At 36.5% G+C, this 19,455-nt stretch overlaps 2 protein-coding genes across 5 annotated transcripts in view; one reads left to right on the plus strand and one right to left on the minus strand.

Annotated features, from left to right (window-relative positions):
* On the plus strand, positions 1-11,615 carry LOC106167415 (uncharacterized). Its single transcript, XM_013546208.2, has 19 exons — positions 1-321; positions 901-1,002; positions 2,340-2,501; positions 3,034-3,195; positions 3,431-3,646; positions 4,094-4,168; positions 4,499-4,663; positions 5,016-5,185; positions 5,564-5,686; positions 5,917-6,031; positions 6,315-6,478; positions 6,639-6,731; positions 6,941-7,015; positions 7,360-7,498; positions 7,841-7,947; positions 8,271-8,471; positions 8,891-9,008; positions 9,288-9,320; positions 9,738-11,615. Exons 2-19 carry the CDS (start codon positions 903-905, stop codon positions 9,929-9,931), a joined length of 2,412 nt encoding a protein of 803 aa, XP_013401662.2. The 5' UTR covers positions 1-321; positions 901-902; the 3' UTR covers positions 9,932-11,615.
* The window catches only part of LOC106167474 (uncharacterized), a 22,555-nt gene continuing 14,122 nt past the window's right edge, over positions 11,023-19,455 (minus strand). For all 4 annotated transcript variants that reach the window (XM_013546295.2, XM_013546263.2, XM_013546271.2 and 1 more), the window contains exons 2-4: positions 13,646-13,822; positions 13,238-13,381; positions 11,023-12,931 (exon numbers count right to left, since the gene is read on the minus strand). In XM_013546295.2, coding sequence (XP_013401749.2) covers positions 12,222-12,931; positions 13,238-13,381; positions 13,646-13,822 — 1,031 coding nt within the window. In that variant the 3' untranslated portion in view covers positions 11,023-12,221. The remainder of the gene's footprint in view (positions 12,932-13,237; positions 13,382-13,645; positions 13,823-19,455) is intronic.

Here is a 19,455-nt window from a genome sequence, read left to right on the forward strand (position 1 = left end):
TATCATTGCATTACTTATCTATTTCACCGACTTCTTCAGACTACTCGGGGCAACATGAGTGGGTAACGTGACTGAGGCAAGTGCCGACGGACCAACAGTCGATGGAGGATAAGCATTGTGCTCGCATTGTCAGGCGGGTTTAATAATTATTACAAAATCAACAGATGAGTCCTTTATCTGCTGGTCATGGGATTTCTAAATGGGTCATCGACTAAAATCATTATTAGAGGCTGTTTCGAAGGGGCCGTAACTGGAGCTAATTTCATAAACATTCCCCCTTTTTTTATACATTTGCTGCAATTTGGATTCATGAAGAAGCAGGTAAAGTTTTTTAATTGTTTTATATAGATTGCACTTTTGATGATGAGAGTATTAGATGGTTATTATTAGGTGAAATGATAGTATTGGAGCAAATGGAAGATTCCCAAATGGGATAGAAAAAAAAAACATTGTAGTGTTTTGAACATCATATCTGTCGTGAGCCTGTTCTTTTTTTCTATAATCTTGCAAAATAATGTTCCTATAAGCTAATTTCATCACCAGAAGGCGTTCCACTGATGCTTTCAAACCTGTTGTAAATACTTAACATCCAAAATACCTCAGTGGAGTCTGGATTTGTAGACCATCCACCATTGCAGGGTGGAGAAAGGGGCGATATAGTATTAATCGTAGTATTACCAATCGGTTTAGTACAATAACCGAAATAATGCATTTTTGTACCCTCTACCAGGGCCATTGATTTCATTGATTTTTCACTAGATATTATCTGATATGTCTCTGGTTAATTTGACTGTAATTCTCTGCACTGTGAAAAAAAGGCCACATAATATAATATGTGACCCTGGTCGAGGGTAACATTTTTGAGCCAGAAAATCTTATATTTTGCGCATTGCTTTCTAGAGATGAGAGTCATTCTGCAGTTGTCGGTCTACGCTTTCGTCACAGTGGTGGCTCTAGCGGGGGTGCCGGACCCGAACGTCTGCGTACCTCTCCCATATTTACGTAAGTTAAAAGAGCATCATCTGCAAACTTCTGATCAAAGCAATCAATTGAGACTTAATTAGCATGATTTATCACACATAAAGCAACCAAAGCCGTAAACAGACCATCCATAACACTCGCGCATGCACACAATCATTTTTTCTTCAAAGTAACTCAATACAAGTTTTCATTCCAGCACAGACCTTATAAACATATCCCAAACAGTATACATTTTAAGATGCTCTAGTATTGCTTTTTAAGAAGTTTTATTATAACATTAAACCGAGTTCTGAGACTGCCAATTGACAAGAGTGATGCGGTTGACATTTTTTTATAATTTAATATGATTTTAATCACCGTACCTAAAATTGACTGAAATAGGCGATCTTAGTAAATATAACATGAACACATCGTTATTTATAGTGGAAGCCCATTCATCGTCTCGTCGTTCTACTTCCATATAGCTCTTGGTCCATTCTTATCATAATACAATATGTAACTTCAATGGAGGAGATGTGATAAAAACACTGATTAACCCAAAAGCATTTAATACCTACTCTGGCACATTTAACACCTACTCTGGCATCATTTGTAGCCTCTGCTTTATTTGCTTGTGAAATACTTCCAGTGAAACAGGACGTTTGGGGTGGGATGGGGCAGTAAATGAAAAGAAGGTCTACTTATACCATTGCTCACATAGCATCTGAGGTTTCCCCTTCTTTTGAACTCCGGGAAGCTGAGAAGGAATAACAACTCGAGTTTTGTGTACCGGATAGTTTCGATACACGAGGGGGAAAATAATGGGCAGGAGATATATGTATTTGTTGTCTGGAAAAGGGGCTGAGGCAGTTGGTTGTGACACATATTTTGCCCTCGCGCCTTAACCTTTAACATTCAGCTGCACTCCTTCATACCCGTATCTTTTTCTTTATCTAATAATACTTATGTCACAAGCAATACAAGTTACCAGCAAAATATTCAAATATGCAGTTTTTTGAACGGACGATTGATTTAGACAAAAAAAAACGCGTTTAAAACCAAACTCCAAGGCAACAAAATGCCCAAATCCCTAAATCTCGGTATTGGCTATTTATATAAGCGTTCAACATTTGTTAACGTGAGTGGCAATCGATGCCTTAAATCTTCTATAAAAAAACGCGACCTAGGACCAGTTGGGGAGGGGAGGAGGGCTAAAATAGCTGTGATATAAACATAGAGACGAAAGTTTAGCACAATTTTTAATGTATTGTAGCGAGTTCTCTAACTGGGCCCTGTCCATAGCTCTCTCGAGATTATACTCTATTAATATAATATAATATAATATAATATAATATAATATAATATAATATAATATTTAGCTGGAACCATCAATGGCAACAGTAACGGAGCTCCATGCAGTCCATGGTACATGTACAAGAGTGTAAACACAACAGGTTGTATCAGCACAAAGGACCATCAGGGACCGTGGTGTGCCACTACGCAGGATTACGACAAAGACAAGAAATGGGGAAATTGTGCAGGTAATAAAACTTTTCATTTGACCGAGCATACGTAAATATATACAGAGTCAATACTTAGTGAGGAATATTTTTTATCATTGTTATTTTTGAGTGATGATTAAAAACTTTTGGCTTTATTGATCAGAAAGGTTTGTCATTGAGTGATAAAAATATCCAGTCTTCTATTGTGAGATATTTTGGTTAATAATATCAAATAATATCACATCTGACAAAGATGTCATGCAAAATAAAAAACAAACCAGAAAACAATATCAACACTTTTTTGTCAGTATATATTATCTGTTGAGTATTGAAATTATGTTCTAAAATATTCTGAAGTGTTTTTGTTTCTTCAGCAATATACCGCACGTGGTGTTGGTTGGTTTTGGGGATTTTTTACATGGAAATCTAACCTAATATTCCAGCAATTTCAAACTCCGTTGAAAAAATTCTAAAACTGAATGTAATTTTCTGGAGAAAAACAAGTTTTGAAGGATAATATAAAATATAGTCAATGCATTCTACTGATCAAACCTGTTCCAATTTACACCAGGAACTACCGGCGGCAATGGCAACGGAGCCCCTTGTGTATTTCCCTTCAAGTTTCAAGATGACATGATCAATCAGTGTATTTTCTCCGGACCTCCCCAGCCTGGAGCCTGGTGTTCCACCACCGCGGATTTCGACAAGGATCAGAAGTGGGGATTGTGTCCTGGTAAAATATCCACCCCTCTCTTTCTCTCTCTCTCTCTCTCTCTCTCTCTCTCTCAAAAATGCAAAAGTGCATTTTTATTAGCCCAGATGTTTTGTTATTCTAGATCGTATTTTTGTTTCAGCATTCATACATTTTCACTAATACTTTCTAAGGTAAAGCATTCAAAAAATAATTGCAAGACCACGGCTTACAAAGTGGCAGTGATTGTCGCATGCAGATCTTCTTATATTTTCAGATGTGGGTCAGAACCTTCCAACCCTCCCTGATAAGTTCCAAGCGAAAATCAACTGGCAAAACACTTTGACTAAATCTAGTTTGTACCTCGAGGAATATTACGATAAAGTCAACGACTTTGCTTCCATGACAACCATGGGACTTTCAGCCACAGGAAAGAAAACCACAACTATCACTAGTTTTAAAACAAAAGAAGTATTTAAAGTCTACGAGGACGGTGGGTTGACATTGCATGTACAAGGTGTCCCAAACATGTACTCACTTTTTGACTGCCCATTCCTAATTTGTTTTGATTTAGATTTATATTGACATAGATACAATTTTAATAAGCTAAATGAAATAAAATAACATCATCATAATAATAATAGAATGTTATGGCATTGAATAAAAAACCTTTTATGTTTTTAAATTAAAAATACATATATTAGCAACGGCAATTAGCAGTCAAGAATAAGTACATTTTTGGGACATCCTGTATATTAGTAAAATTCATCAAAATTTTTTTAGATCCAACTCTTTCAATTTCACAATATTTCCTTAAAAGTTAGCAATTCATTTCTTTAAAGAAAACTTTGTATTTCATTAAAATCACGAGAGTCATTTGCTAAGAATAAGTTTTTACGTTTTTAATTTCTTGATAAATATTAATGTTTTTGTGTTGCAGGAGAAATGTGTGTAGTATCTCCTCTGGACCCGACGAACGATGTTGCCTTCCCTTTCAAGGTTTTGAATGGATCAGGTGGGGCACGACTTTTCATTTCCCTCCTCCCGGGAAGGAATGAAAGGAAATTTTAAAAAAATCATATACGTAATACAGACTGTTATATAAATTTTGGTTACTTGTTTTTGATATTTGAACATGCAGAAACAACAGTTCTGTCCATTAGAAAAACAGCTCCTCTAGAGGTCGGTGTCTTTCAATAAGAGCTGTCTTAGATTAAATATTTTTTTCCAGGAAACAACAGTTCCTTTTCTTGGAAAGATGCCAAAATTTGAGCTCTTCAACTTGCTGTAAATTGATTGAAAAAAACTCTAGTTATTAGTAAAAGTAAACTGATTTTCTATTCAGATTTCATAATGAGTGCGGGGGATTCTCTTAAATTTGGCAAGGATTACCAAGAGGTTTATTTGGGAAAGGACACAGTGAATGGTGTTGCCGTTAACCACTGGACAGCGTGCGTATTCCGACCAGAGATGGGGGATGCAACTCTTAATATTGAATACTACTGGTCAGGTAAGTTAACATTAAATTAAGCAAAAAGAAGCCCTTCTTTCTTAGTTCGTTTGTTTTTGCTAGGATGTGTGCAAATATGTGGAGGAATGCAGAACAGACAATTCATTTTTATTGTGGAATTGCATCTGTCAACAAACAAGATTTTATTTAGCACGTCTCTGTGCATGTAATTTTTAATAATATTTCTGTACAAAAAATTCCCTGATAATTCCACGCGCCATGTTATGAATATCTCTTTTCTATCTCTCTTTTTAAACACAAGGATGCATGACCTCTTTGGTATCTGATTTTAAAGGGACAGGTTTCATATATCTATAATCATCACATGCACTCTCAATTAATTTCTTTTTAGACCCAGATAGTTGGTCTACTGCGTCTGGCATGTCAACGGTCCCCGTTCAAGCCGTCATCACAGGGAAGCGAACAGATGCGTTTGGGCAGCCAGCAACGGTTTCTCAAATTTACGACTTTGCCTTTTTCTCCGATGAACTGCCAGACGGTGCCAGTGAAAAGGTGTTCCAGGTTTGTGTGTTTTATCCAAGTATGAAATAAAAATCTACGTCACAAGTTGTTTGTAAAATAACTTTGTTCAACATCTGGAAATTTTAATAAGCTTTATGTGCATTTTTAAGGCTTAAAGAAATAATCCTAATCGGTTCCTCAATAGATGTTTACCACTTTTTGATGCTGCTTACATGAAATATAACAACGTAATGCTAAAATGCATTTTAGTCATTTATTATGAGCAATAGGATTTTATGAAAAAATAACACAGAACAAACATGCCTTCATGAATATAGTACATACTATAAAGTAATTGACTTTGGGTGTGGTCACCTCTTGGACTCAAAGCTGGGATAATTGACCGACACCAAAGGTACACATTTACATATTTTTCAGACCCCAAGAGGTTATGTATGCGACGGCAGAAAAAACGAAAAGAAACTACCGAAAGTTCCAGACAGATTTTCATTTCGATCAGAGCAAATATCTGAGAGTGCCGGCACTGTACAGAACATTGATGTATGGGCTTTTTAAAAATTCTCATTTTCTGTCTCATTCTTCAGATGAAAAGCAATTTCACTTTTAAGCAAAACGTATGTCTTCAACAGAAAATAAATTTAATAACTTCTCTCTACATCCCCGTCAGCGTCACATTTCTTCTATTTTAAGTCACAAGTACTCTCTTCTGAGAAAGAAGGCAAACGAGGATGGCAGGACATGAATGATCTATGATATCATTTATATTCCAGGAATGGTATGATTTTAACGCAAAACTTTTCCGCATGGATTTTATACCCCAAGGTCAGCTTATTTATCAGGGCTTTGGCAATCGACCACTGTCCACGGTGCACGATTTCTATACAGGTAAGTGAACAACCTTCTCACTGTAATATCTGTAATTTAAGATATGATGTGACTTTGCCTATCCAAGACAGTATTAATTATAATTCTATGTGTGAATTGGTATTAATTCTATGGGAGTTTAACTCCCTCTTTTTGATGTTATTTTATTTCAGACATATAAACGAATTCAAATCATAGCTTATTACTGGGAATATAAAAATCCTCAAAATATCGGTTTATGTTTTCCTTAGATATTGAAGATATTGGTTTATTTCTTAGTTTGCTCTCAAATTTGAATTACTAGGCACAGCATATGTGATGGATCGTTACTATGGCAACTGCACCGTGATGCCTATACCTGACGGTGGGGTGGACACAGTCAACAACGGCGCTGCGAACTATACACAGATTCGCGATCCCATGCAGTTCTTTGATTTTTCCGGAGAGACTTATTATTATGAAGGGACAGTGAGTCGTATCTAAAAATACTATTATAATTTTACTTGTATTTGACCCTTGCCAATATGGAGGCTCAGTAAACAAGTCTAGCTTAAACTTCATAAATAGGAATTGACTGTTCCTTTTACTAATTCTGTTGGATATTTATTCTTGTGATATTTTTATTTAGGGGTCAGCTCGCCATATTGGAGCCGATATCTATAGTAGTAGGAGAACAGACTGGGATGGGATCATGTCAATTTGGGAGTGGTATTTTTCAAAGGTAAGACCTCACTCTCACTTAATCTCATTCTCACGCTTCTGTTTTCATTCAAAGAGTGGCACATCATGAGGATGTTTGTGAAGAAGAGTGTCTTCTTAATCGAATAAAATTTTTGGTGTAACTAATGGTCCAAACAAACAGACAAACAGGTCTATGAGAAATAGTTTAATAAAGTAAACCTTACAGGCAAGATATATCAACCTTTTTAGGATGGTTGGACACTTGAGGATGGCTTGAGACCTGAATACAATGAACCAATTAGACTTGTGGTCAGGATACCGGCGGTAAGGCTTCTTTTCTTATGTCTAAAGATGTGTTATACATGTACTCGTAAACACATATACTATTCAATGATTTGTAGCCTTCTATTATCTCACCTTGTTTGCATCGTGTGGAATGCGATAATTTCAAGGAAATTGAACTAGAAAAAATAATATGTCCAACAGTGGATGTAAAACGCCCGCACGCGCGCACACACACACAGTGATCTCTTGAACAAAAGTATTCAAACGTGCAGGAATATCAATTTATAGACATAAAACGTATTCACGGTGTAAGAAACGTGTAGTCATGTTTGATTTCTGCAGCCTTGATTTGTTACATTTTTTTAAAAATTCCGTATCAACAGACAATGCCTGGTGGGCAGGACGACGTCAGCGTACTGAATATTTTTAACTTCGATGACTCCCCTATGGATTACAGCGCTTTTGACGTAAGCCTGTGTTACCGGGACTTGCCACAGAGGACCTTTAGGTTCGTCATTGTAGGTAAGTTGTTTTATAAATATAAAAAAAACGATACCCATATGTGTTTTCCATACATATGTGGTTTTCCGTAAGCAACCAAAAAGTTAAAGTCGATGTCCAAAGATCCGAAGTTTTCCGAATTGTCAGATTGCTCATCTAATATATTTAGTGTAAATACATGTAGATTCAACAATAAAAGTAAGATTAGTATTTATCTTTGTGTGACAACTATCGAAATAATTTTGTATTTATCTAATGATCTTTCTATTTACATTAAAACAATAAAATTATGTTTTTAGTAATGTTTCAAGTTAAGTTAGAGTTTTGATTTTAGAAACTTAATTATGTTTTATTATGTTTCAGGCGATAAATCTTACGTAGAGGGTAACTGGTTTGCCTTTAAATATTTGGTTTTGAATGCCATAGAAGATTTTACAGGTCTGCGACCAATCAGAACTCAAGACGTATCGGTAAGCACGTGATGTCGTCGGCTTCTTTTAAATTCGATTCTGATATACATAGTTTACATTTAAACGTGCATCAAGCAATTTACTAAGGTTATCTTTCATTGACATTCAAATGAAATGTCACCACTGGATATTGAAATAACTGTTACCTAATGTATCCGTCAGTAGGCCTTTACATGGAAACGAATAGGGGCTACTACAACAAGTAGCCTCCCTTCTGTATGTACATTTTATAGGCCCTTTCACCAAAAACAAATAATGTGTGTGTGTGTGTATTCGCATTGATTATTATAGTTTTACCTGACAAAACGATTGTTTCTTTGCAGGTAGAAATAGACCCCAACTCGCATTTGATTTTTTTTACTTTCACCATGCTTGATGTGTCTCCACTGACGGGGATACCAGGAGCAGAATTTGTCCCGCAGACCCCAAACGAAGTGCCACTGGACGTGGCAGCCAGCAAGCTTATCGCCACCATCAACTCCAATAATATGAGCATCCTAATGACGAAGGACGATTTCTCAACGGTAGATTTCAGTTCTTATTTACATTCGATATTTAATTTACGATTGATCTAACACTTTACATTTTATTTATGCAACCTATTTACCAATTCCAGCACGTTTTTGAAAGGGAGGTATAGTGTAGATCCGTTTTATTTCCTAGCCAATAGTTTCATTTTAAGTTAAACGCGAAAGTAAGAATATTTTATATGTTCATCAAATGTTAAATTGTAGATAAATACCTTTGGAGAAGAATTTCATCAGCTGTGATATGTTTATAAAAATAAAGTATTTTTTCTTCAACGGCTAATATTGTCAGCTAATATTACCTCTGCTCTTAGAGACAGTAGGTGTGGGGTGCTCTGAGAGACAACGAATTATTGGAGGTAATATTAGCTGTTGATATAAGAAAAATTAGATATATACCTTATTTTTTCCACTAGACCACTATGTTGCAAGCGATGCCGGGGGAAATCTACGAATCGGTCAAGTTTGATAATGGAACCGTGGTTTTCATAAAAGCAGGATCAAGTACTCCTGTCACCCCTCCATCTGGTCCTAGTAAGTATATCTTATCACAATAAAATGTTTATAGTTTACAAGTTTAATTTCTGCTTGTTTCACTGAGCATCATTGTAGGCCCTATATAGCCTTGGTTATGAAAAATGAACCCATGTCCAGTAAGGCACAGGGCGTTATTTCGAAAGCGGGGCGTGACCCGGACATGCAATTACACCAAATAAAGTAAAATAAAGTAAAATTGATTACAGGGGTTTGAAAATATTGAACAATTGTCGTTCTGTTAATAAACATTTAATTGATACTTGTCTATTTTTGCAGGTGCCCAAAAAATTGTAAATGGCGTGAATGCAGGTAAGAAAACCAATACAAAAATTGAATTTACCCATACTTTTTAATTTGTTAAATTTCTAGCTATCGATAAAAGGCAATGAAGCTTAGTAATCCAAAAGTGAAAGACCGAAAATTCAACAAAAGGTTCCAATATTGGAATAAGAAAAGAAGTAGGCCTAAATGTGTTTTGTTTGCAATGCATTCATATATGCAAAATAAAATTCAAAAGAGAAACCTCAGCTCAGTAAATGATGGCAAGTGCCTCCTGTTACGCCCCCACCGGAAGACCTTCCCATCCACATAATCTTTGTCACATTGTAAAGCGGTAGATTACATTTCAGTTGCAAAGTTAACATGAGAACAATGTAGGGTTTCCTTCTTTATTTATTTATTTAGTTTTTCCCAATGAAGTCAATTCAAACTGTGTTCAAATTTCAGGAGCCGTCGCAGGAATTGGTATCGTGATGTTTCTGGTAGGAGTTGCAGCAGGTTTTGGAGGGGCATGGTGGTTCTGGAACTATAGGAGACGTACCATGGACATGCAATACAACAGGTCGGAATTCAAGATGGATGCAGTTCCGGAGGACGCCCAGGTTTTGGACTCTGAGCGTGCGAGAGCACCGTCGTATTAATGATCTTATTGATGTGACCTTAAGGGATTATTTGGTGACTTTTATTCTTTTTTGGCATCCATGTCCAGGTTTAAAGTACCAGTATCGTCTTGTAATATATCCAAGACAAAGCAGCTCAGTACAAATAGTATACAAGTTTTGACTCACATTCTAATCGATAGACAGCGCATCAGATGCCTTTCCTCTTTCTTCATGTAAGAATATTTGATCTACATCAGCTTCTATTTCAATACAATCCAATTGCATTTGAAATCAAATGTTACCGAAACAGGACATATGGTTGTCAAGTGATCATTCTAGTGCTTTAATATAGCACTGTACATTATCATGTTTTAAGCCTGCAATGCGTACAAAAATTGTCGTAGCCACTGCATTCGTAAATGTTGCATCAGTGTTTCAATGAAAGTCAAGGGTAACGAAGGCAGCTTGTACCTAAACAATGTGTGTGTTCAGAGTCAATGTCATATTAAATTATTAGCTTAGTATTTAATTAAAATTGTAACAAGGAACATTAGCTTTAACATAAGTGGCAGTGGTGCCAACCGCATTGACCTTTTATGTGTTCAGACCGCAACTACGGCAATACGGCGCCTGGTTACATGTAGTTATCTTTATTTCTTATTGATAATTTGCAATATAATGTTCTGATTATCATCTCGGATATATCTCATAATAGCAAACTGGCTGACAAATGTGTTAGGTAGGACTGAAAGAATATATTTACAGTTCATCTGAGGAGATCTTCGACAGTTTTGTTTCAGCAGAAATATTTGGAACATTAAAGGCTTATCAACGTCTCCTAACACGAAGGTATATTGAAGGCAGTGTATATTTCGTCATGTAATGTAATGTTATAAATTGTTAACAGCATTCTTTCTCAACCATCCAAAGTCAGCGATTTGTTATTATTATTTTTTTCCTTCAAAATGTATTAACTTGTTCATTTTATTCTATTGTTTGTTGTGCATGTTTCTGAAAAAGCATCGAGTTATTGCCTGGGCTTGAAGAATGCGTTCCCATTTTTTTTATCATCGAAACTTTTCGTAACATAATTCGTGTATCACGTATAATTATATATTTGAACACTATCATAATAACAACAACGTTTTATTTCCGAAAATGAAATGATTTCATTGAATAAATGAAAATGATAACATACAATTAGAAAAATCTCATATTGCTGTATTCATAAGATTAATTTAAACTCTTTTCTTTATTCATGATGTTGACATCTGCATTCATTTCCATGTTATATATACATGTTTATATGTTGACAAAACGTGACAATGTTTACTATACATTTAAAATGCAATATTTACATGGTTTCTCCCCTGAGATTCTACCATCTTGTTTTGATGACGCAATACACAAAACTGATTTACACCTCGCATATATCTATTTACACAAAATACAAGAAATCAAATAAAACATAATATCCTATTCTAAAGACAACAATAATAAGATATGTACATTAATAAATTTTGGCTGTGGTGTGGAATTTTTAAAGAGAAAAGAGGCTATCTATTCCTACAGTAGCAGTTACAGCAATACAAATACAACTGTCGATCACTGAAACTTTATTCTACTCATCGCCCCCATCTGGGTCCAAGTCCACGACTGAAATATTTTGCTTGATGTTGCACTTTTACATAAAAAATCTCAAGATTTAAGTTCGAGCCTTGACCGCCATGTTCAAAATATTCTACTTATCAAACCCTTCTAGATTTTACCAAGAAGTTTTGATATCACATTGAGGATCAAAGCGTGCACAGACACGTTGACATATTAGGTGGTATAGTCATAAAACGGGATATATTCTTACACACAGTTACTTCACGCACCATAACTGCGATTTTCTATTACTCGAAATCTCCCCAAATCATTTACATCTTTAGGTTAGTTGAAAACAAGCTGTGTATCGGGCTGTGTATTCAACCTCTTGGCTTGTGACGCATTATAGCACATCCTCATTCCATCATTCTAGCACGCAAATGTCAGTGTACGCTTACCGACAAAAGTGCACGCATCCATCTGGGGCCAGGTTCTAGCCGAACAAGAGAGCGGAAAATTAAAATTCCAAGCACTTCTTGAGAAAGTAAGTATTGGCTTCTAAGCAGTGCTCATCGGCAGGAATGATGAAACTAATTTTGGCTCTGAAAGACATAAATCGTTTCTGGTACCATATCTTGGGCTTCAAATTGCCGAGCTGATGCACCATCCGCTGAGTTTCCCGGTGCCAGAAACGAACTACGCCATTAATGAAACATATTGGATCAAGACGTTTAAGCCATCAAGCGCTGATAGTTAGTCCATTTTGATGATGTCCATTTTGCTTTTCACAAGCTGGCGATAAAGGAAAGTCAATTGACTTTACATTATTATGCAGAAAGCCATTGGATGATGGAATGGTGCTGCTGCTGTCCACGTCTTCATTTTTTGATGTTTTGCCGTTAGCAACAATGACGTTAATCTCGGATAAGTCTTCGGGACTTGTGCGTATGTCAGATAGTGGGACAGATGGCGTCTCGTCGTTGCTAGTGAAACCGGAATTTATTTTTCCGTTGCTTATTGGGCTAAGCGGCACAGTACAAGAATCACTTGGTAACGGCTCCGTTGAGGAGTTCTTATGTTTCTTAGGCATTGTCAAATGCACTTTACGCCAGAAGCGCTCTTCTTCTTTTTGCCTCCGTTCTTCTTCTTTTCTAGCTTTTTTGTCGTCTATGGCTTCTAGTTCATGTTTGTTTGCTACATCGCTTGCAAACCCTGGCCATGTTATGTAAGTTATGCTTCTCAAAAGCTCGTTCAGCGTTGGATCAATGTCCTCGATTGATGAAATATCCTTATACATAATTGGTATAATTCGTGTCTTATTCCTCAACATTTCCTCTCTGGCTCGGTGGTATTCAAACTTGGTCCACTCGCTATTGCAATAGTCAGGCGAAAGTATCAATATGGTACGCCGACTGTTGTCAATAGCGTCTATAATCTGGTCACTGATATCTAAAATAAATAAAAATAAATAAACACTGTTAATCAACTTACATGCGTTATTTAGCTTTATACGGGCTTCAAGTCCCATGCTAATGCTTTGCTTCACATTTCCATGATACTATTTTCTTTGGTCAGAGAGAGAGAGAGAGAGAGAGAGAGAGAGAGTGTTGGGTGGAATAACTGCAGTGTATGAACTACAAATAGAACAAATAAAAATATTTTTAACCGCCAGCCAGAACTCTACTTCCCCCTTTCTTTATCACACAGTGACCAGGGAAGCAATGAATGAAATACAGGAGAGATTCTTAAGCTTACATTCTCCAGGAATAAAATCCCTGTCATGGAGACACAACTTGAAGTTCATCTCGTTCTCCAGTCTCAGTGCTAGCGTCCGGTACACGAAGGCTTCGTCTTCTGTTCGACCTTTGAATGAGACGAAGGCGTCGTACTTCTTTTCATCTGTAGAATACGGAATGGTGGCGTTAAATAAGCATGCTTTTAAAAGGATGGCGTTTGTAGTTAGAGAAATCTATATTACAAAAAGAACTCAGTAACAAAATACCTTTTGTGCATCTCTGTATCAAATGGTTTGGTTGTTACCTCAATCTGTTGATTAGGACAAGGTCATTTTGGTACACTCATGTTGACATCTAGGTTTTATTCACAGCACCAAAATATTTTGCATTGCTAGTCATAAATTAAACCGACTGAAGCAGCACGTACCGTCATCTTCATAAGGCTTCAGATAATACACGATCTTCAAGATGAGTATGTTCCTGTGCTTCCACAAGTAGAGCGGCATCACCACCGCTACCACAATTAAGAGGATGAGGAGAAGGATACAGGCAGTCACTATGTACCACAACCAGTCTGGAGTAGATTGAACTTGGATCACCGCCGCTGGAAACAAATTAGAAATACTATTGTTAATGCATGTTGGATCTTATTTTATCAGCGCGCAAGTGCTACTCATGTTTCTATCCACTTCACAGCAAGAGTAGCATCAAGCAATTTTACTGTTGATGCTTCCTCTCCTCTTCTTCACCAGAAACCAAGCCAAACATCAAAGACAAATTGGCACAGCCAAAGGAATGAGTACGCACGTGGTTGGATATGGACTCATAGAATACAAAAAAACGAAAAAATCCCTATCCACTTTAATATTTACCATATGAAGAAACCCTTGTGCGTAAGTCAGGTTGCACAGAAAACAACCATAAGCATTAGTTAGATTGCCATAAATCGCATCTTTGCTCTCAGCGCTCTGAGCTCCCATAAAAAAAGATCATAATTAATCAAGATAGATGGATCTTCGTAACATTTTATATCCTAAAACAGTACATGTTGTGGTCACAGTTGTCAACACATTGGAGGTAATTTTCTTTGGCGGAGGTCTAAAACACTTTTGTTTCATTTTCACTACTTTAAATTTGGACGCGCGAAATAATGAAAGAAGGTTTTTGCTGTTCGCGGGGACGCTTTTCTTCTCAGAGATTTATAATGTAAATTTTTTACACGATAAAACGCATTTTCGGCCTTTTTAAATGTTACATTACTCATGAAAAAATTAGATAAATAAGTTTCATTATTTATTAAGAGGAACAAAAGAAAAAATACTGACAGAGCAAGCAATCAATACAGAATAACATTATTTGATAAAATTCAAGTCACTGCTATTGAAAAATAAGACACTAAGGTACATCTACTGCAATTAGTTCAAATAATTAATAAACCCTTGGGATTTAATTGCTAGGCTATATATAACTTATATAAAAAACCCCCTCTTAATTGGATGAAGATAGGGAAGACCCCACAAATGAAAATATGTGCACTATTTATTTGGATATTTATTATTTATGCTATAACATTACCCAATTTTAATCAATTAAACATTATCTAATGCTATAACTAGAAGGACCTTTCAATAAAAGCGACCGCTACCGGCCAAATTTCGAACACTATATTTGTGTTTGTCCTTTACTTATACTTTCTCTTAGGTTAATGAGGAGACGTAAAACTGAACTTCGATAAAGCAACGACACTTTTAACAGCGCATACGATGGCCACCCAAATGCCGAGAAAATACGTTTATAATCAATGCATTGACAGGGCTGGAAATGAGAAACTTATTATTTTTCAAGAGAAAATATTGCAAAAGCGATAAAATCCCTTTCAGTTTACTGCCCACGTGTCGTTTCCTTTACCTTTAAATGTGTGGGCGCAATAGTCCATCAATTCCTTCAGACACCAGAAACAGAAAAAAAAACAATTTTATTATGGCATGTGCCTCATACTCATTTAATGACACTATCATGTCATGCTTTTAATATGGGAATATTCTTATATCCTAATATATTCTTATATCCTAATGCAAAGTACATACCCACGATTTCCTAATAGAAACGATGATGTTTCAAATAAATCATAAGTATGTAAATCAGTTAGCGAGCACTCATGCAGTAGTAGAAACCGTATTCAAACAGAGTCAACGATTTCTAATTTATCGTCATTATTCAACCATCATCCCTATTCACTGTCACTATTCATTACAAGCAATTTGTCAGATTTATTCAATGAAAAGATACTCAAATATTTTTTTATGAGAGGGGGTATGAATGAACAAACATCAAATTATTCTAGAGTTATTCTCGATTGAAACTATGAAATTTATCAGAATTTTGATATAAATGCCGAAACTACATATATAAATCCTCAGAGAGCTGCAGGGAAAGTGAAGCTAAAACCTGAACAAAACAGCCACATGCAGATGTGAACAAATAGGCAAAATGTGAAAGATGCGTGATGTCACGGATGATGCTGTTGGTTTAATAATTTCATATTGATTTTGATATCTTGTTGTGGTGTGCTCTATAGGTGAATTATTTCTCTTGCAACAACATTCTTTTTTGCCCACAAAAAATTCTCTTGAAAAAGCAGGAGTTACGAATGTCAATTAACAGACATTTTTGCAGGTCCCATTAGCTGGCCCAAAATTAAACTTAATCTCTCTCCCCTACTCAAGTAAATTATGATATTGATTATTACACTGTCGGATTTATAGTTTTATTATTTCGACATTTTAATATAGAATTAGAATCTCGCTGTCGAAAACTAAAAACGCAATTTTTTTCATTGCCACCATATAGTTACATTCGCATTATTTTATATTATATGTTGGCGTTGACCATCTTTTGGCAATTGCCGTTCCAACACAGTTATTACCTTAAGCAAGAATGACTTATTGCGCTTTCTGCCAAAATCGCGCAATGAATGGAGATGTACACATACACATATATAAAACTTGCTTGAAGTAAAAATATCATAATAAAACATTAATATTTGGGTTACGTGAATGACCTTACGCAAGAAAATTTTACATTTTTAATACTGAAAATCATATTTACATATATGTAAAAAAAAACTTTTCGAAACTTTTATAGCTGCGCTTAGCTGGTATACGTTTCATCAAAGACATGGACCAAAAATTAGCGTACAAGAAATGCAGATACACGCCAAAGTTAAAATTTCATCGAAAATGCCACCAAAGGGCACCATACTTAAAACGACTGTAGTTTGTTTTCGTCTAGCCTAGTTATACTCAATACATCCAAGAAGAGACTGCTTTAAACGGGCAAATAATTGCCTACAGTGTTTCTCTTTTTATGGCCCATAAAAATTTTACGAGTTATACTCCCCAACCTTGTTGTTTTAATGACAATGGACTAAAGCACTTTATAGACACCATTTATTATTTTGGCGAAACTAATACTTAAAAAAGGTACAAATTACGACCATCCCTCGAAGCAGTAAATTATGACGAAACATTTGTTCCTGTCGGCTTAAAGTAACAAAAAATCACACATCCAGACTGAGGTTCAGACTGTTAGGCGACTTATATCGCTCCTCTTCCAGTGCGCATGCATACCTTGATCAATGCACCTGAGGGATGTGACTATATGATAGAGGTAAACACATTATTCATTAGACTGAAAAGCTTCGGGTGGAAACAGTGGCTGCATAATTGGCAGGTACCAGAGTGGTTTTATTACATTCTTGGAATAGAAAGAGCCGGTAGTGAAAACAGAGTATGATGTATGGCATAAAAACACTCATATCTGTCGCATCACGCTCTCTCTACCTTCAGACAGTTACATAAATAAACCACCTCTCCGCCCCATGCCACATTTGATGCTTTCAGATATCAACACAACGCCGGTTGTCTTCAAAAAGGGCGGGCCCAGACAGTCAAAAAGTTCGAACTATTGTGCCGCACCCTTCAAAAATAAATAAATAAATAATATGAATATAAGGATGAGTGCTGAGTAAACGATGTAGATAAATGATGCCCACCTATATGTAGCATGACATATAACTATATAAAGATTACTTAGAAATGAGTCACACCGCACAATAAAACAGATGTTTCACGATTATGTTCACCGAGAACGGCAAAGTCAGCACTCGCCCCGTTCCCCGAATCGTTTCTCGTCCGTTATGATCGTAATTATAGCTGTTAAATCATTTATTTAATTATATTTAAATATTTTCTACCAATAAAATAATATTTAAACTTATTTAAATAATATGTTTCATCAATCCATGATCACCCGTTCGCCATTTATGACACGAGTTAAGTCCTTTACACATTTCATCCTATGAAATCTACCCCACCAGGCTACATATAGCTACATGGGTCAGTTTGACTTTTCGTTGATGTATTTTATTTTTCAATTTCCATTAATTGAGACTGTTTCCGTGGATAACATGGACAACACGTGGAATATCCTACTTGTCAGATTTGAGCAGCATACCAGGAAATGTTGAGCATATTATAAAGATGTCCAAAAAGGACACCAAGCAACCAACCAATGGGAAGATTACGGTGACTTGGGTTTCCTAAGTTCTGTATCCAACCATTGTATTTATGTTCAATTCAGCAGTCTCAGAAATGTTTTAAAATTATTTTAAAGCAACGGTAGTCTATAAGCATCTCAAAATTCGTCGTCATGTCACTCAAACCTCTCGCCTCTATCCCCCTCATGAACAATTACAAAATATAAATAAATAAATAAATAAATAAATAAATAAATAAATAAATAAATAAATAAATGAAAATCTACCTGAACAAGTACCAAAAAATGATCAGACAAAAAAAACCTTTAGAACAATAAATGTAGTACAAATACCCAACCAAACCACAACAACATATCTACCTACTTCCTACTATTGTTGACAGAGTCGTGATCGACTGTTGACAGTAACTCCCCGTGTAAGGCCAGTTACACTGACAAACCGGGACACCTTTGTGGATAGTGCAGGTACCATTGGATCCACAGTTAAGAGGACAAAATTTGTCACAGTTCTCTCCTGTGTAGTTATCATAACAGATACACTTAAAGGCGCGCCCAGAGGTCATTGTGACGGTGACACAAGTTCCATTTTTGCAGGGGTAGTTTTGCGGACATGTGCCAGAGCCCGATTCCTCGGTGGTATTAACGACGACAGATGTCAAAATGTCGTCTTGATGCTGGGTAAAATTTCCATCGTTTTTGGGAAAAGATTTTAGGATTTCACACGAGTCGCCAGTAAATCCTTCCCTGCACGAGCAGGAGCGCTGACAGCTCTCTGGATCAAATGTGCAGTTACCTCCATTTTTGCAGTATCCCTTTGCCCTGAAACCGCAATCGTTCATGCACCTCCACATGAAGGTTTCATCCGAAGAGGCAGAAGAAAACACGAGGACTACAGTTACAGCCATTAGTATCCGAGCTCTTATTTTGGAACGAACCATAGTTCAAGAAGTTAATAACGCCAAAAACACCATGCACAGCTTCCATGCACAAAATAGCTGACACACCAAATATGAAAATGGAAAACATTAACAAAAGTCCTGCCGTGAGTCCACGCCCGTTCCGATAACTCTTTGTTTCCAGGTGATACTTTCGTCGCCAATTTTTTTTAGTAATATACCCAAAGTATAGGTGGCTTGACCAGCTGCCGCAACTTGGCTGGGTGCCGCTATCAGACTTAACACTTGTGACAGCGAAGAACGTGGCGCAGCCGGTCAAAATGAATTTCTCCGAAAAAAGGGGGTAGAACCGACTGTCCAAGTGCATTGGTACCAGAAAGTCCGTTTAGATCTACTGTAACTTAACCGAACATACCACTGCAATCAGGTGACATGACAAGTTCAGGCCGCGTAAACCGTCCACACTGTGCGAACAACTACCCCAGACTCACTGTTGACGCTCCATTCCATTTGACATCATGTAACTAACATTGGATTTCTCTATCAAGCTATCGATTATGTTGCACTCGTAAAGTATCATTATTCTCCCCCATAAACCTCTTAATCAACCTTAATCCCGATAAGTATCTCCGCGATCGCTGACGTGGGAGTCCGGGGAGGGAGTGAACCACGTTATTCGCCGAAGACGCATACCTGTCAATCATTTCTCAGCTCGTGACATGTAGATAACGACGTCTTTTTAGCTCTTTGCACTTATTAACTGCTTGCTGCCCATGACTTTTCT

The sequence above is a fragment of the Lingula anatina genome, chromosome 1, assembly GCF_051362555.1.
Source record: "Lingula anatina isolate TDL-2025a chromosome 1, LinAna3.0, whole genome shotgun sequence".
In the NCBI taxonomy this organism is placed as follows: Eukaryota; Metazoa; Brachiopoda; class Lingulata; order Lingulida; family Lingulidae; genus Lingula; species Lingula anatina.